The sequence below is a fragment of the Cheilinus undulatus genome, linkage group 1 (assembly GCF_018320785.1).
Source record: "Cheilinus undulatus linkage group 1, ASM1832078v1, whole genome shotgun sequence".
Lineage (NCBI taxonomy): Eukaryota > Metazoa > Chordata > Actinopteri > Labriformes > Labridae > Cheilinus > Cheilinus undulatus.
Genome location: NC_054865.1, coordinates 8727864 through 8747949, shown reverse-complemented (window position 1 = coordinate 8747949; position 20086 = coordinate 8727864). Strand labels below are relative to the sequence as shown.

The 20086-nt window shown below is 40.3% G+C and overlaps 1 protein-coding gene across 5 annotated transcripts in view; it reads right to left on the bottom strand.

Annotated features, from left to right (window-relative positions):
- Window positions 1-17825, bottom strand: part of mtss1lb (MTSS I-BAR domain containing 2b) — a 135333-nt gene extending 117508 nt beyond the window's left edge. For all 5 annotated transcript variants that reach the window (XM_041791072.1, XM_041791099.1, XM_041791080.1 and 2 more), the window contains exon 1: window positions 17379-17825. In XM_041791072.1, the coding sequence (XP_041647006.1) occupies window positions 17379-17465 (87 nt within the window). In that variant the 5' untranslated portion in view covers window positions 17466-17825. The remainder of the gene's footprint in view (window positions 1-17378) is intronic.
- Between the last annotated feature and the right edge of the window lie 2261 nt (window positions 17826-20086).

Genomic DNA, 20086 nt, shown 5'->3' with positions numbered 1-20086 from the left:
TAGTGCAGAACAGTACAGTGATATATTGTTTAGTAAATAACACCACTTAGATTGTAGTTTTAAAAGAGACTAATTCATGAAACATGACCGGCAAACCTGGACTGTGTATTTCTCAATTTATGCTGTGGGTCTGCACTGATCATAATGGTTCTGAGGTATAAAAATAATAAAAAAAATATAGACAAAAAACTAAAAAAAAATCTATGACAAAACATAGTTATTCTGCCTTATCTAACAGAAGATCTTTGAATCCCTTTGAGCCTAAACCAACCAAAGCCAAAAATCCAGTCTGAAGTCATCTAGTGTTCAGCCAGCTGGTGGCCCGTGGACATAGATTATGGTATTGTGGTACAGATTTAGACTGATTGAAGAATCTTTAAAACAAAGGCGAAGTTCAACAACAGCGTTACTGCAAAAAACTCGCCAGCCAAGTTCATGATTGAGACACAAAAAAGGAACCATCCTTCATCTGAATGGTCATTCACTTCTAACTCAAAGGAAGTGTTTTCTGAGAGAACCAATACTATTTACCAAGACTCTCATCTTTACTGCTCAATTTTTAGCTGAAAGCCATAATAGAGCCAGCTGGATGTAACTGTTTGTTGATAGAAAGAGAACAGCATCATCTACAAAAAGCCTGCCAATGTGAACTACAAGTATTTTCAATTATCTTAATGAGTGTTCAGGAAATGATATTCAAATACAAACAGTAGTCATTTGATCAAGCCTAGTATCATGAGCTGTGTATTCAGTAAGTTTTCATTCATTCTTTAATAAACTGTTGTGTCCTCACAGCTAAAGTCTGACTTTACTTTAAGACCACAAACACAAGTCTAATTTTGAAATCAAAGATGGCAAAAATCACTTCTGCTGCCTTACTGTTGTGATGCTGGATTATAGTCACGGTCACAGTTTTCCTCTGTTGAAACAAGAGCGCTGTGTTTGGACGTCCCCTGGACCACACAGGCACAATCACACCACAGAGTGAAGTGGGCTAATGAAACACTCCCACAGAGCATCTTCAGTGCTGCAGTCAGAGGACATAATTGTCTCAGGCCTTTAAAGAGCTGGATAACAATGGTCCGCCTCTGTGTGAGGACACTGACCAGCTTACTTCCAGGTCTCTTGCTTTGTTGATGTTGTCATTTTTCCAGTTTACTGCTTTAATGAGGAGGCTGATAAACCACAGGCCCGATTTCCAATTAACTTCTCTCCCAGTGCAATAACAGTCTGCTCACTAGGATTTAAAAAAACATATTTACCTCCACCAAGGAGGTGATGTGATTGGGTGGGTTTGTTTGTTTGTTTGTTTGTTAGCAACATAACTCAAGAAGTCATGGACAGATTTTGATGAAATTTTCAGGAAATGGCGTAAGGAAAAACTGATTAGATTTTGGAACTGATCTGGATCACTGTCTGGATCCAGGAAGTTTTTAAAGAATTCTTTACTATTGGGAGATAGGGCTAATGGCGGAGGTCTGCGCTATTACCACTTCACACCAGGAGATGGCAGACATGAGTAACTTCAATCCCAGCAGCATGTTTTTGGTGTGTTTCTATTCTAAGTTTTGGAGTTTATAGAGTTTGAGAGATGCACACCCAGTCAAGGAGACGAGTCGGAGCGTAACAGAGAGAAAGACGGCGAATTGTAGTGAGAATCCTCACAATGCTGGGAGGAATAGAGGAATATTCACCTTCTGCCATGACTTTCAGTCGTCCGGTGAGACCATGGGTGCTTCTACCATGACAGTCCACATGTAGCGAAGCCAATGCTTTGCCTCACCGTGTCTCCACCCCACCAGGGAGGGAGTAATCAGCGAATTAGATTTTGGGAGTGATCTGGATCACCATCTGGATCCAGGAATGTTTTTAAAGGATTCTTCACTATTGAGAGATAGGGCTAATGGCGGAGGTCTACGCTTTCTGGGTACTTTTCTAGTTATAGTTCCCAAGAATGTAGTGATTGGCACATGACAAAGTCTTGATCTCCTCAAATGGCACTGATTGGTCACAAACATTGGAGACTGGAGTTTTGCAAAATATATATTCCCCTGAGGGCAGACTGAAAAATGTACACTATTGCTCAAAAGTTTGGGATCACTGGAAAATTTCTTTTTTTCCAGATAAACATTTTCATACAGTTCACAAACAGTTACCAGCAACTGTCAGTCCTTCGCATCATCTCCTAGTTTGGCTGCTAATCCAAGTTAACCATGTTGTACAACTAAAAAAACATTTTACTAATAAGGGAGCAAAAAGACTGGACACTGGAAGACCGGGAGAAGGTGTTTTGCATGGACGAGTCCAAGTTTGAAGTCTTTGTATCAAACTAAAGAATATTTGTGAGATGTAGAACGAATGAAAAGATGCTAAAACAATGCCTAAAACCATCAGTTAAGCGAGGTGGAGGCAGCGTGATGATCTGGGGTGCTTTGGAAGTGGTGGGATAGAAGATTTGTAAAGAGTGGAAGAGACTTTGGGGAAAGAAAGCCATCACAAGATTTTGCAATGCCATACACTGTGGACAGCACTTGCTTTGGCCAATTTCATCTTACCACAGGATAATGACCCAAAACACACCCCAAAAATGTCTATGAAATATTCAAAGAATAGGCAGCCAGCCAGAATTCTGACTGGAATGGAATGGCCAGCACAGTCTTTGGATCTGAACCCTACTGAGCTGTTGTGGGAGCAGCTTAACCGTATGGCACTCCATCCAGCCAATCCATCTTGTGGGAGATGCTCCAGGAAGCATGGGAGCAGATTACCTTGAAAAACTGACAGCTGGAATGACTGAGGTCTGCACGGCTGTAACTGCTGCAAAACGTGCGTTTTCCATGAAGGCAAAGTTTAAAGAACTTTTTCATTAAAAATCATTATTTCCAACTCTGACAATGTCAGCAAGTCCAGTTCATTTGCTGTATTTCTTATTCACACTAATTTCACAAGTTTTTCCACGGAAAACAAGAAAAATTCAAAGTGATCCCAAACTTTGGAGAAAAGTTACTGCATCTAACAGAATGACAGCCATTTGTGTACCAGGGTGTACCCCATCCCTTGCCCAATAACAGCTGGGTATGACTCCAGCCCCCCATGACCCTGAACCGGATGAAATGGATAGATGGGTAGATAAATAAACATGAAATGCAAAGTTCAGTGATATTTAGCAGATAGTGACAGGTCCATCTTGCAGGTTAACAACCACGTGTTTAACCTGGTTATTGGTTTTTCCAGTCTGCCAGCTAGCCTGAATGACCGACTGACATTTTTGTGCCTTTGTCTCAGTGACAAACAAGGTCAAGGTCAAAACAACACAAGCAATCTTTCTTGATGCACCACCATACGTTCACTGTAAGGCAATGGTATATATATGAAGACCAGGCTCTAGTTTTAGTTTTCCAGATGATCTAACTCCTGCCAGATTACGCTGCCCCAGTAAGATGCATTAGCTTCAGTGTGTTTGTTCAGATCCTGGAGAAGGGGTCAATAAGTGGGGGCCACAGCTTCTGCTAATGGTAGGTCACCAAAAACGTCAATAATTTGTTTAACCAGCTAATAATTCTGGTGCCAGCAAGGAGGATGATGTTGCTTCACTGTTTAAAGAGCTAGTCAAATGTATCCTCAGTCTAATAAGCAACTCTTGCTTTGCTGAGACTGAATTTCAGAATCAGAATTGAAGAGCAGTGACTGAAAGAAAACTGTCTGGCTTCATATCCATGGCAGGTCGTATGCACTGATGGAAATGCTGACCAGAAATCTATGATTATAGAGACCACTGAAGTAGTCAAAGCAGAAACATATACACACAGAAAATGTAAAGCTAACATTAAGCATGCATGAGTCATGCTACAGTTATCTTCTCCATGAAAACATGACTATAAAACCCTGATAGAGTAGAACTGATGGGGCATTATGTTAGACTGTCTGTTCTTCATATGTGGTTAGCTACTCTGAACACTGAGTGAACATGAACGTGGTGATGGTTAGAGAATAAAAGAACAGCACATGTGGCTGGCCAACACAAGCTAAAGTCCTTTCTCTGAACCGTGGAGGAGAATGAGTCCTTCACAAAGAAAAACAAGGCCACAGTTTTAACCAGTTTAAGTAGAGGAGACATTACTATGAATCACTGAACAAGCATGAACAACATTATACAGTCATTCTACTGCACGGACACGGGGAGAAGTGTTTATTTTGGATCCTGTAAACTCTGAGTGTAACTGTAGAAACTTTCTAATGCCATTCTTAAATCTTAAGCTGTTTGAGTAGTCTACAAATGCCAACTCCTCATCAAGCTTGAAAAATATATTCAAAACTCCTGACTCAGTGTGCACATAAATGGTCTGGACCTGGAGTCAGACTCTGCATTTGTCAGGTGGCAGGTCATAGCCAAAGTTATCCCAAGACCATTTACAGAGACAGCAGGTCCAGACCGTACTCATCATTGAGACCTGACTAAAGGGCTGAACAATATATCCTCTAACAACTGCGAAGGCAATGTGTAAATGCAGAAAACACTACCTGCCCCCCATCGTGAATTCATGACCTTAAACATGTCATTCTTACACTTCTTTTTCCTTTTTCATCTTTGTTTTCCTGGTCTGATGACTACTCTTCATAAAAACCTTTTCTAATATCGCCATCAGAAGTCAAAGAAGTAAACACTGTGACTGCAGAATCTGTGTGTCTCCTGTTTGTTCAGGTAACAGGCAAAGCTTCTGCAGTCAAAGATACACAGGCGCGATGCTCCAGGCAGACGCTTATTTACATGAAGCATGCCTCGAGTGAGGGAATTCCCACAATCAGTTCCCCTCTTCCCAGTGCTTGTTTATATACATTCAGTTAACGGCAAGCATGTGCCAGTTCTTGATAGCTTCATGTTTGGGCTGCAGAGTGTGAGAGTTGCAGCAGCTTGCTATGTCAGTAGCGGTTTTCGACCCTCATCCAGAAGGAAGACCCTTGGTTTTATTTCAGTTATTGCTTGTTTGGTGGCTAACACATAATCAAGATGAAAATAAATTGGGAAATGGAAGAAAATGTAAAAGGACCCTTCTGGCAAAAACTCAATTTTAACACAAAACAAAGGTATATTTTGAGAATTTGCATGTGATAAATGATGTTGATCTATGTTAGTTAGCAGCTCAGGACTGGATGATGGACACTGAACAGCAACCACCTTTGTGTTTATTCCACTCGGACAAGAAGAAAAATGTATACTAATATTATTTATCTTCCTGCTTGATTATGGGATCTGCTTTGGCAGTCCTAACAGCAGCTCTCCTGCATAATGTAATATTGATTTTCTGAAGTTATCAGGCGAACACAATAGGTAAAGAATGAATAAAGTAATAGGTTTACCATACGTGTACCTGTAAGGCTGGCCTTACACCAGATGACTATGCTAAAACTTTTAAAACACTCTTGAAACACTGACATCTGAGATCGTCTCACATCTAAAGATAATGTGTAGGCTGAGTTTTTACTCTCAGACTAAGACTTTGCAAAGACTGTGGGTCACTGACTACCATACTAGAATAGGCTCTATGCATGAATCACTTCTGTATTTGACATTAGACCCCTCACAAACTTCTGGTTGGAAGATTGAACACAGAAGACAACGGTGTATGAGGGCAGATTTGTTGTGGTTTACTATGGTTTACCTGCTGTTTGCAGGGGTGAACTGAGTCCAGAATTCAATTTAGCTGAAGATGTACATTGCGGCACACAGCAATGATGTCCAGAAGTGCTTTTAACCTGTCTTTGAAATGTCATTTTAGCACATTTGGGAACCATTATAATGAAGAGTAACCACAAACAACAATAAAAAAATACACCAAAAACCTGACTCTAGTGAACCTGGTTCTGTTCCTAATTTTTCACCAGAAATACGTCACACCCTGCCGTGCATACAGCCCATATGACTCATTTTGAGATTATTTCCCATCATGCATCTGGTGGAAATTCACAACATTTTTTGGGCAGAGAACAAGATCTAGAAGGAAATGGAGATAGTATCTTTAAAAATCCTATATTTGTAAATAATTTACATTGAGTAGAAACGAAGGGAAAGTCAAACACTGAAGCAACTTTGCATGTTGCTGCAACAACCAAAGAACTATCCCAGAGACACTTCAGAATAAAAACACCGCATGAAAACATGAGAACGGGCTTTTACTTTGAAAATCCCAATGGAGGTGTACAATACCTGTCATGTCAGCCTGGAATGGATTGACAGACAAGGTACACAGTAGTGTTGCAGAGATTTGACTGCAGCTCTGAGCAGAAAAGTTTTTCAATCTCTTGAGTTATGAGCGGACATTCAGCAGCTCCAGCCTGATTTACGCTCACGTTCATGTTTTGAAAAATAAAGTGATTCAATGTGGTTATGCACAACACCGGCTCCCATTGGTTGTGGATGACAGTTGGTCACTGAAAAACACAATTTGCATAAGACCAAACCATAGACTCTCATGCTTTTACTCCACCTTTGTTATTTTGTCTGCTACTTTGAAAATGCACAAAAAGTCATTAGGTGAAAGGCCTCATTAAACTGACACTCATGACCCAGCATGCACCACGGCATAACAAAACTTTACATCTTCTACAGCAAAGTTTCAACAGAAAGAAACAACTTTCCATAAAGAGGCAGAAACCTGGAGCATCAGAGCAGCCATCTGCATAAGCTGTGTTAAAGTTGTTATAAGATGCAGAAATAGAGAAGTGTGGAGACGCAGAAGGGCAGAAAAAAAGCAGAGCAACCAGGAACAGGATGAATGCATGGCCTACCCCAATATAAATCCATTACAAAGCCATTTTCTTGGCCATGGCTTTAATGTTAGAAATAGTGGTAGCAAATGTAAAGAATCAGCCATGTTTGATAGAAGAATGAATTTTAGCATTGGCAGCTTTGATAATAACTCTCCAGTTATAAAAACATATAAAAATACAAGCATTAAAATTTGATTTGAAGTTTTTCTCTATTTCCTCTCGTCTTCCAGTTGAGTACACCGAGCGTTAAAGTGCCCCGGGGCATCGGCACTCCCACTTTGAAAAAACACTAGTCATAAAAGATGTTTCTATTCCAGATTAACCAAACCTCCTTTCACTAAATGTTTTTTTTTCCTTTTGAAGGCAGCAGGAAATTATATTGTTCTTAACCATCTCACTGTCAACTAAATATAGCAGAGTAAAGAGCAGTCCATATAAGCAGCTGACCGTGAACATGACCTCTGCGTCTCTTCATATTACCCCTGTGTGACCTGCGTGAGTGTGGGTGTGGGTGTGTGATTCACTAGAAAGTAGCGAGACATAGCCTCCAGCTAAACACATTGGCAGACAACTACATAATGGCTGCACACACACTAACACACACAAACAGCATTTATTGTATGAGCATATGGGAGCCTGTTAGAGCAGGCAGCAAAAAGAGAAGCTTGTTTATTTTGTGTTTGTGAGCGTTTATCACCGGTATCAGGAACAAATTGAAGTAAGCACGCCGCAGCAGGCATGAAGGTTTGAACCATGTGGAAGATCTGCTGATGAGACAAAGAGGAAGGGAGGACCAAGGAGGAGCAGGAGGAAGATGACGGGAAAGAGGAAGAAAAAGTGCTTTCTAAACAGCATGGAGTCTTTCTGCTGACATGGACAGACTGCAGAATCAGACTCCTGCTGGGAGCATGAACATGCAAATCAATCATCTAGATCTGTTTAGGACAACGTCTACTATTGGAGAAGAAATCATCTCATATTGTTATGATAGCAGGATGGTACAGTGGCTACAGAAATACTTTACAAACTGAAAGTATAGATGTGACTGCAGCCAACATGTCTGTGGTATTATTGAATTAAATAGATCATTTATTAAAATCAAAGATGCTTTACAGGCTGGATGACTCATAATAATAATAAAAAAAAATAGTCAGAGTATTTTAGTCTTTCTCAAAGAGAGGAAACCTTCTGGAAAAAAAATCACACTTACAGCAATAGTAGCATTTACAAATCATTTCCATGTTTTCACAGGTGTTGTGAAGTACGACATTTTATGTGCAGAGAGGCGCATGTGGCCCAGAGGTAAGCTGACAAATTTCCTCAGTTGAGGTCTCTTGGGCCAATGATAAAGCATTTAGATTTTTTTCTTGATGCCTCTTCCTGGCTTGGAGCTAAGATCAGCAGACCTTTAAGTATGTCTAAAACCAGGGCACTCAGATGCATAGTTTTTGAAATCAGGATTAGTTGTTAAAATCATGATTAAAAATTATGTTTAGAAAACAGTTATTTGGGATTTTTAACACTTTTAAGTCCATTGTGACAATGTCAAGTAATTCCTATTGCTATCTTTGTTTAAACAAAAAAATGCAAATAACATTTTTTTGTAATTTTCTTTTAGTTAATATTAGTGCCACACTGAGTTAAAGGTAGGAGACAGCTTCAAATGGGTTTTAACTAGGGCTGAACATTTTGCAAAAAATAATCTGATAGCGATTTTTTTCTCAAATATTGCGATTTAATATGCGATTATTCTTGCATTTATCTAGCAATAAATAATTCCATTAATAAGACCATGTGTATTGAAAACAACGAAATTATTTCCGAAGCAATTAATCCATAGTAGCATGAATCTGAATATGGGGGTGCAACAAGCTTTATGCTATAAAGGAGGCGGCTGGGGTGGGGGAGGTGAGGCTGGCTAACAGCTGGTCGCAGCTGCGGTCTGACTTTCGAGAAGTAACACTAGGCTTCATCAGTTTTAGACATAATGAGCTAACTATTTTTGCTTGCATTGCAAATGTGATGTTATTTGCTTTGTTTAAGGCCGTTATCATTTATATGTCACTCATTCTGAATAAGAAAAAACATACATAAAACAAAAAAAGGAGGATTTTTGTAACCCATTATAAAAAATGTACACTTGAATGTTTGCATAATATGCATAAAATCTCTGCTGCTAAAAAATGATGTATTAAACTGCCATTTCGACATATTTCAAGTTAAAGAAATATTGCAACTTCTGCGATTTGAAAATTGCAACAGGCCATAGTGTGATATAATCTAATTTGCAATTAATTTCCCAGCCCTAGTTTTAGCATTGTAATACATTAAGAATTATGCAGGAGCAGACGTGGAAAAGTACCAGACTATTGTACTCAAGTAAAAGTAAAGTTACTTTTGTTTTGAGCTATGGCACTGTAAACTGATGTACACGTATGCCCATATGTACCTACATACTTATGGCCTTGACACGATTAATTTGTCTGTCTTCAACGCACTTGCAATGTCATGATGTTCTATTTTGTGATTTAAATATACTCTGTTTAACGTGTCCTGTACAGCACTTTGGTACAAACTCTGTTTTGAAAGTGCCCTAGGAATAAAGTTGACCTTGACCTTGAACTTAAAATTTACTTGAGTAGAAGTAAAAGTACTGTTCTTTAAATCAACTCAAGTAAAAGTAAAAAGTAAGGCATTCAAAATTTACTCTACTGAGTACTGAGTATTGAGTAACTACTTCTGATACCCAAGGGGCTTTCACAGTGAAATATGACCTGTCCTTAATGTGCAAAAAAGCAAGAACAAATGGATTTCCAGTAGATACTAGATCAAAGTGCTCAAGGTCGCAACAAAAAAGGGATAAAAAGAGAGTGACTGTGGAGAGAAAACTTGCTTTGAATAAAAAATAAATAAGTGAAAATGGCTAAAGGGAACAATAAAAAGTGAAGGCAATGACAACCAGGGTGCAATGACTTTTAACCTGACACACCACATAGACTGTTACATTTATTCGTTGCATGGATATATTTCACATTCATCCGCAGAACCTCCCATAAAAAGTGTCTTGGGAGGGCAGGATTCTCCAAAAAATTCTCAGAAGGTGGTTGGATGACAGTCCGTCTGTCACATTCATTACAGGCCAATCAGAGGGACAAGAAAAAATGAGTTGGTAGAAACGCATAGCTTCAAACATGAGTTTATGAAAAGTTTAGCTTGTTAGCTTGTTGCTACACCCAAGCTTATTTCTACATTGGTGACAGCATGATGAAACTCCACCCACTGCCCCCGCCTTGTTCTCCTCAAAAGATTGTTGATTGGTTAGGTCTGTTCTCAGGTCTGGCACAATTCAGATTGGAGCTTTGTGAGATAGATTTGCCTGACTACAGACATTGAATCTGGACAATCCGTCTGCTATGCAAGGTGACATTACTTTCGACTGCTTTGACTAATCCAATGTTTGGTTTACAGCATCTAAATATGTCATTAAAAATTGGCTACTTCATTAAGATTACATATGAAGTGTGAACACTCAATGGCAACTTCTACAAATAAAGAAATCAAATAACAGAAGAGATCAATAGCTCTATCTAAACAAGAAACAATGAAGAGCAACGATATTAGAAAACAGGAAGTAATGCAGTGCAATCATTAGGCCTGTGGCTATCAATCGTGTGACGTCTGACTAATTAGGTGTTGTGGGTAGGAGATTAGATGAGGCTGTGGAGAATAAAAGCAGCCAGCGGGAAAAACCCCAATTCACAGCAGAGACATTAAAGTAGTCCAAGTACTGACGATCGGCCAAACAAAACTCACAGACTTTAACCAAATGCAGAATATTAGCCCCAGTAATAGGCCAGGCCAAAAACCAGTCCACCCGTAGTCATGAATGCTGCTATAGTTCAGGCAGAACTTGTGTATCAGTTTTTTCATGACGTCTCCTTAGCAGCGTGTTTGCCCCAGTCTTTTATCCACTCCATAACCAAAGCCGACAAAACCAGCCTGTTCCTGATCACCAGCAGAGACAAAACTATTAATCCATTTGTTTCTTCTGACAAATAGCTTCTTCTATGGTGAGCTGTAAACATCAATTAAAGCCACATTGCTTCCTTTTTAGCCGGAGAGAGTTTTAAGGCCGATGACGCGATGTGTCTCATCCACTCTGACATTCATTCACAGCCTCCTCAGGGACTCAGGAGTTCATCCATCCAGACTAGGGCAGTGGTGGTTTTTGGCCCAGGTTGTTGTGACCCACATATATCAGAGAAAGCAGGATAATATAAACACGAGGACCATTAGAGACCACATGAATAATAGATGGAAACAGAGACAGTGTGAGAGAAGGGAGCTGCCTTTAAAGTGGTTTTCCTTGGAAACTGTTTTACCAAATTTGATTCTGTGTTTGTGTAAGAGCGTCGGTGCCAGACAGAACAAGAGGAGAACGAGGCTGCAGAACAGAAATGTTGATAATAAAATGTGATCTCAGTTAAGCTTTAGGGACATCATGACCACACTGCTCTTAATCCCAGAGGGCAATTTAACAATGTGTACACATAAAATAGTCTCAATAGAAACACTGCTGCTAAGAATAGACCTTCACTGTAAGCACGTTTATTTTGGCAGAATAAATATGACTCTGCTGTCTTAATCCTGCTGTATACCTCTCATTTTTACATCCTGTACAGCCTTACAGATGCTGCGTCATTGGGAATGATGGTGCTAAGCAAACACCCTGAATGAGGTTCATAGGGATAGACATTTTAAACAAGTGTATTATTCCTTTTTAAAGAGTTTAGCCATCATAGTACTGCATGTGACAGCTGAGAAGCAGATGACAAGGTTGAAGAAACAACAAGATCTACCGAGACTTCAACAACAATCAAATTTGATCCATTTTCTCCATCTGATTGCACGCTAGAGCAAACCACTGCTGTCATTGGGCAACAAACACAACCTACACTAGCCCACAGCCAATCGCAGGAGACTGACTTATAGAGACAGACATCCATGTTCACATCTACGGGCAATTTAGAATCACCAGTCAGATTAGCAAGCATGTTGTCTAACTGTTCATGGAAGTCAGAGTACATGTAGAAAGTTGACACGCCAAACTCTTCATTTATGACCATTAAATGTTTGAATGAAGGAAGTTCAAACCAAGAACCTCCATACTATGAGGTGACAGTGATACCCACAGGACCACCATGCAGTCCTGACACAATTTTCAGATACAAAACAAGAACAATCTCCCTGTGGATATATGCCTCTGTGAATTTGCCTGACAATGAAGTACAGTGGTGGGTCAAGAAGAAGGGCTGGCTTATCATCTGTGGTTAAATAAAAGTTATAAGCTAAGGAGCTATGGAGCTTTGAGTAACCCAGCCTGTCCTTTTTTCCCCAAACAAAAAGTTTTAAGATTCACTGTGGATTCTACAATCCCAGGTAAGAGGAAGCCTGACCCGATGTGTGTGCTTACTGTGCTAAACTAAAGTAATGTAGCCCACTTTAAGAACAGTTCTACACCTGAGTTTACATCATATATACACCTTTAACTGGAGAAAATATCAGCCAACAACTGCAGAGCAGCACAGACGGTTGTGACAAGATCTGTCGTCTGGTTTGAAGTCACTGACCGGTGTTACAGTTTAATGAGTCACCATGTTAACTGGTGACTATATATTGCAAAATCATCCAGGATAATAAAAGATAGCAAAAGTACACCTTTTTTAAGTTTCTCAGTTATTCATATCTTCTAAGCATATCTTCACAAGTTAACACAGTCACAAGTTACAACATAACACCTGCTGTCCTACGGTATCATCAAAAGGGTCTAAATTATGGTCGTATTTTGATGAGTTCTGATAAACACCTTCCTGCTTAAGCCAACATATTTCATACTTACTAACACGTTTTGCAATTTAAGCACAAATTACTCTTTTATATATTATTGTAAATCATGATTTTAAAAATGCAACAAATATTCTAAAATAAAAAAAGCATAATTGTAAGCACATTTTATTATGCTTTTCGATGTCAATACCACCTTCCTCATGCACTGCAGGCAGGAGCCGATGCTGAAATGAGATAACACAAGATAATCCGCTGTTCATCATATCAAGACAATATCTGGTAACGTGCAGTTTACCTATATGACACAAATAAAAGCTGAAAATAAAATTTCAACAGTCTAGCAGTGGGGCTTTGGATGGCTGTGCAGAAATGTTGAACGTCCCGTGAAGAGAGGTCATGGTCCTTCAAGCAGGTGGACAAGGGTTAACTCAAACCATCTTCACTTTGTACAGTCACAAACTCTAATCCTATCTCTGACTGAATCCACTGAACAATGAATGTAATGAAGTTCTAAAATTCATCATTAAGAAGCTGATACATGAGTGATTGGTATTTAAACACATGGGCCAATGTGTTGTTATTACGCTGAATGAAAACTTCTATTTTTTGACCTGTCATGTCAGTTTAGCACATAACGATTTACTACCTATTTCTGAGAAGCTCTCCTCCGTCTGTAACAACAGCTTGATGTCTTTCTTGGCAGCAGACTCATTTCTTAAGTTTGGAAATAATATTATGTAATGATGATGATCTTGGATGGGGCTTGTAGACTCAGCAGAAAGTCTGCCTTACCAACTGGAGCAATAAAGTTTCAAAGATGAGGGCTTACGGAGCTCAGCAGTGTGACTCCAGGAGAAAAATTCATATTCACTTTCTCCAAATCTGATTTAATTATCAGCATTAATGCCATTATGATCCAAGATAGACTCACAACAAGCTAAACATTTGCACTTGAGTTCAAAATCATAAATTAAGCAGATATAATCCTAAAAAGTCCATCAGTATCTGCAGATATGAATTTTTCTGCTGACATTTACATACTGGCTGTTAATACTGACCTATATCAGCTGTAAATATCTGTCACATGTAAAACTAAGTGGAGCTTTAGGAAGCATCAACAGACAAACCTAAGTTGAAGTCTTCTTCTTTGTTCATCCTCATTCCCTGGACCAGCATTACTCTACCTTTTTCTGTAAAGCACCCTTTGAAATGTGAAAAATCTCATGGGATTCATTCAGTCATAGAATTATCCCAAAAAAAAAAAACTCCAATGTTCTCAGCTGGTGGGTTGTGGAAGTGTTTTCAGTGGGTTGCAACTTTGTGCCTGGAAAAGAGCTGATGGCGTAACACACTAGGCCATTAGTGGATATACATTTACTTTTACTTGTGTTTTACAGAGCTAAAAGGCAAGATTAAACATTTTCCCAACATCTTAACTCTACACTGTTTTTCTTGGGATGACAAAGCTGTTTCTCCCGTTATAATGTAGTAAATCCACAAGATCTTTGGAATATTGGCAGGAATTTCCACACTGTCATGGATAAATGTGTTTGCTTTGTCCTCTCGCTTTTTCAGTCCAACTTTTGACCCAGAACTGCAACATTTTTCATTAAATAAATAAGCATTTTTGAAGTTTTTGAAAAAAAAGGGGTTGTGATTTGACATTTAACCCTTAGAGCTCAGATCACAGATCCGTGCTGCAGGCACACCCTTTTGTAAATTGTTTGGTAACTTTTGAACCGTAAGTCATACACGCTAACTTGTTTATTTCCTATGGAAGCTCTGTTTTGCACCTTTCTAATTATGTTGTTCATACATCTGTGGCTCTTACAGAACTTCTTCTAGTGAGCCCAGAACTTGGCTGACTTTCGGGCTCTCTGAGGACAGTGTTGTCGTATACAACAAGAAGTGACACAGTTGATAAAAATGCTAATAACTTTGAACCATAAGTCATAGACACTTCTCCCTCTGAAAGCTGACTTTCTTGTCATTCATTTGCTACCCTCGATGTCCCCATAGGCCTAAATGACACCGTTCTGGTGAGCCTGGAACTTCAATGACTTGTTGGGGTCTTTAAATATTAAATCCACGTCATTAGATCTGATAATAAGTGTCTTTTCATTGATTTTAAATCCATTTTCAATCATTTACTTCAGCTTTCTACCATGAGCATCACCATATTCTTTCCCTGCAATGCATTGTGGAAGGAGCTGTCAACCAATGGCAGGCTGTTGTGTCTACTGCTTGAGGAATGGCAAAAATGAATCTAACTGCAAAAAAGCACACAGACTTTTTTGTATAAATGTGGATATTTTAAAAACTGTTAGTCACAGAATGTTTTTTTGTCACTGTTTTGTCTCCAAGAGATGGGAGAACACGTCTATGCCATGAAAATGCTACATCACTGTTGTTTACTGTGTGTTATCAACAAAAACAATAAAGACAAAAAGTCCATATGAGACATGATGGTGAAAAACAAAGCTGCGAACTCTAAGGGTTAAGAGACTGTGGCTGGAGATGTTGAGAACCACTACTCTAAAGCACTTTCTGAAAACAATTAACAGCCATATATTTTCATGGAATGGGCACACAGACCAGATTTTGATTCTGCAGAACTGAAAACAGAAGAAAAGCCTGATTTTTGTGGAGTGTTTACTGACATATGTGAATCATTTGCTGACCCAGATGCTGACAGAATTTCAGGAAAAGGGCGAATGAGACGATTTTGATTATTAATGTCAGGTTAGCTAATAATCTGTACATTTAGTGGTTGAATTTAAAGCATTTTGAAGGCAGTCTGGTTGAGAAAGGCTGTCCTAGACTTTAGTGTTGATTGTAAGCACTTATGGTTGGTTCTTTGTTCATCCTTTAGATTTTAAGTATTAAAGATTTGAGTTTTAGGTCTGGGAGACATACTGAATATCTACATATCAGCATAGCAGCAAAAATCCAATATTGTGCATCCCTAATTTGTGACTTCTTGGCCTTTTGGCATTGATAACGAAATTAATGCTTCCCTTTGGTAACCAAAGTTGCCCGTTTCTGACTTAAAGGAATCATAACTGATTATGGAATAGTTCCGTCACTCCAAGAAAAGAATAAAAATGCGCACAGACTTGCACTTTTGTGTTTTTCTCCATTTTCATTTCTGTTTTTGTCAAATCAAAAGTTAAAGGAGTAAACTGGGTAGCTAATTGGCTCAGTTCCAGGATTAAAAAGACTGACATAAGGATTTTCTGGAAGTCATCGGAGGATATGAAAGGGGGAAATTAACTTCCGGCTGACAAAATAGTGGGCAGTAACTATTGAGCTCTATGCCAACAACAGCGTTCTAAGGGTGCATCATGGGAGGCGTAGGATGACAAAACCTCAATACTTAGTGCTGGGATTTCTTTAGAAGAATACAGGTTGTTTGATTAATGCCTCATGTTTTGATTATAATCAACTTGACATTGAGGTGATGCTTGTGCTCCAATGTGACAACAACAAGCCAGTCTCCTCTCATCAAACAATGAGAGTAAAACTCAGATTTTGACCTCTATCACTGAGGGTATAAAGATTGCTTTAAAAGATGAGAAAAGCCCCATCCTTACAAATATAACATGCATTTCAGGAACAATATCCGTATGTCCGTATGCATGTAAAAGAGCTGCACAAATGTCAGTATTAGTGAAAGGATGCATAAAGAGAAAGGGAGGATGTGGATGGACTGGCAGACTGGGAGGCTGCAGAGCTACATGGGCGTCTGACAGGCAGACATATTGACAGAATGCATCACGGATGCTTTGATGGATGCTTTCATTCAGAGCCTCTCACAGCAGCAGAGTGAATTTAGCATGGGTGGGTAGACTGGAGCACAAAAGCCTGATAGTAGAGCATGATGCTGGAGCAATCAGGCTGCAGACCTACTAACTGACAGACAGACACGCAGACAGACAGACAGGGAGACTGGGTGTCTGACGGCTGCTCTGCTTCTCACGCCTTCATGTTTGGCTGTCTGATGAGGCTGACAGAAAATCAATGACGCTGCACTCTTATGGAGACGCACAGTAACCAAGAAAAGGGACGACATACAACAGTCACGTCTGCATGTCCTCTCACGCTGCTGTGGAGAAAATACGACGATGATGGTGAAGCCTCTCAGGCAATTATCCGCCCGGGTTCATGTGTGACGGAATGTGCCAAAGCTGTGGCGCACGGGTCCATTAATGAACATCAGTTTGATTGGATTTGATAAAAGAGGCCTGTCAAATGAAGCCATTGGGGTGAATGTAGTTCACATTCTGGGTCCCGAGGAGCCCCGGTGTACCAGGCCATCCAATCCCAGACCCAATCCAGGTGCGCATCATCGCCGGATTTCACAGACGCATTGATAAATGAAACCAGAGGGCTGCTTGTTTTTGTTCCCCTTCAATGCAGGGGGGGAAGGAAGGTGAGCATCATCCCAAGCATGTCCGGTAATGGATGCATGGAGGTTAACATGCGCAGCCACCATTCAAAGGATGAAGGATGATGATGAGGAGGAGGAGGGGGGTTTCGCACCGGCAACCAAAAGCGCCGACGCACCAGTGCCATCATTGCGTGTTCATGTTGAATCCACCAAAAGCACCATCATGTAACTGAAGGACGCATGTTTGGACATTTCAGACAGAGGCAGCCGCTCCGTTAGAAGAGGGCTGTTTAATAATTCTCACAGAGGAAGCACATGTGTAGAATGACGATCACACAGCCAGTGAAACATAAAAAATCAGGCTTTTATTTACCTTCATGTCGTTGACAATCGCCTGGAATAGACCCCCGAGGGCCCCGCATTCCTTCTCCACGGTCTCCATGTTTGCCAAATCCACCATTCACCGGAATTTACAAAGCGCGCAGCAACTGCGCGCTACCAACACCCAGCAGGGAAAAATGCAAAAATGTATTTCCACAAAATCACGACCCTGCTCTCCGGTTTCTCCTCTGAACCGGGAGAGCGAGCTAACGGAGGGATGCAGCGAGAGCAGGAGGAGAAGGAGGGCTGGAAAAAGAAACGGCTGGCGCTGCGGTCTCTTCCTAACGAATGGAAGATGAAGAGAGGAAAGATGGTCTCTCTCTTCCTTTCTCTCTCTTTCTCTCTCTCTCTCTCTCTCTCAGTCAGGCGGTCAGACGTTCAGATGGTACCGGGGACGCCGCTCATCTTGGCGCAGCCAGCGCTCCGCGGAGTCGTTGGAGACGCATGTGAAGGCAGCGGAGAAGCAGAGCAGTGGATCACCGTGTGTGTTTGTGTGTATGCTGTCCGTGGCCGTGCCTACGTGCATGCATGTGCGCGGAGGTAAAAGGCAGGCTGTGATTGGTGCAGAGGCGGTGGGCTCAGCGGTGCAGGGAGAGCAGCCAGTAATACGATCCATGCAACTGCAAGGGAGTCAAAAACGGAGGCAGGACAGCCCTGCACGGCCTGTCACATGGCTGCATGCACGCACAGGCACACATGCATACATATACATAGACACACACAGATCCAGCGTAGAGCAGCAGAGGAAGAATGAGCAGGGAGCAGGGGCTAAATGTCACATAGATTCAGCTACCAGGAATGTGTCCTGGTGACCCTGAAGAAGCATTTTTCTGTTTTAAATATCTCTTTCATGACCCCCCAGTGAACTACCAGGGCTGCTATTTAAGGTGCACTGACCTTCTTTTACCATCTCATAGTATTAATAATGTTTCTTTACTGACATTCAGTTCAGTAACTTTCACCTGCATGAGGGTCAGGAGGGTAAAGTTAAGAGAGATTCTGGAGTCAAGGAAAACTTCACAAATCTGATTCAGTTTAATGTTGACACAGCTGGCATGTGTGTCTTTACCAGAAGGTAAAGACAGGCACTAGCCTTAGGCATGGCTGCCAATAAGGGGGGGCAGGGGGGAGCTTTCTGGGGCCCAGCCAAATGAGGGATCTGTGGAGGGGTGTCATAGTCCATCATAAAGTCAATCTGTGATAACCAAATTTCATATTTAACCAAAATGATGGCCACTCTTATAATGTGATGTGCACACTGACTGAACAACTTGGTAAGTAATGTCAAAGCAAAGCCATGATGTGCACAAATGTCAGGAAGAATGAATGGAAAAAACCTATAAGGGAAAAATAATTCAGTACTTTTGAAAGAAGGCAAAAGGGTGAAAACTGGCAAATAAAAATGGTTATACACTGACTAAAATTTGAAACAGAGTGACAAAAGTTCGTAGAAAGTGGCAAAAATTGGTTCTAAGAAGGAACAATGGGATAAAAATGGTAAAGATGGGTTTAAAAAAGCAAAAAGGGTCAAAAATGGGAGAAAACAGGATGAAAAGCTGTTAAAAAGTGGCAATAAATGGGTTGCATGAGTCAATTTTGGGAAAGAAGTTGCATAAAAGAGTTAGTGGCAATTATGGACAGCTGTCTCAAAAAAGCAGTAAAAATAGCTTAAAATTGGTAAACGGGTAAAAAATACAGGAAAATAGGCTGAAAAGTTTGTAAAAATTGTTACATTATGGAAAAAATATGTCAAGTATGGCAAAAAAATGGTTAAAAGGAACTAAAATGGGATAAAGGTGTGGGGAAAAAATGAGCAAAAATGGTCCAAAAGGGGTTAAAAAAAACTAAGAGACTCTCTAAAGGTAGAGTCTCTTAGTGTTAAAGATGGGCATTGGTTTACTAATATGGAAAAAAACTGCTTCTAAAAATCGTGGAACAATTTCAAAAGAATGTTCCTCAAAGTAAAATTGCAAAGACTTTAAATCTCTCACCATCCACTTTCCATAATATCATCAAAAGATTCAGAGAATTTGGAGAAACTTCTGCATGCAAGCGACAAGGCCTATGGTCAGTGCTTCATGCTTATGATCTTCAGGCCCTCAGATGGCTCTGCATTAAAAACAGGCATGATTCGGTACTGGAAATCACTGCACTGGCTCAGAACACTTCCAGAAATCACCATCTGTCAACACATTCATAAATGCAAGTTCAATCTGTATCATGGAAAGAGTCATTTGTGAACTCAATCCAGAAACACTGCTGTCTTCGCTGCACCAAGGCTAATTTAAATGGACTGATGCAATACGGAAAAACTGCTGCGTGGCCAGAAGAATTAAAATTTTGGGGTTGCATTAGATCCTATGACATGGGCAGCTTGCACATCTAGAAAGGCACTATCAATGCTGAGAAGTAGATAGAGGTTTTAGAGAAATATGTGCTCCCATCCAGACAATGACTTTTTCAGGGAAGGCCTTGCATATTTCAGCAAACAACGCTAAACCACATACCACATGCATCACAATAGCATGGCTTTACAGTAGAAGAGTCCAGGTGCTGAACTGGTCTGCTGTAGTCCAGACTTTGCACCAATGGAAACATTTGGTGCATCATAAAATGAAAAATCTGGCTAAAAAGATCCAGGACTGTTATCAAGATAGAATCCAACATTAGACAAGAATGGGACAACATTCCTCTCCCAAA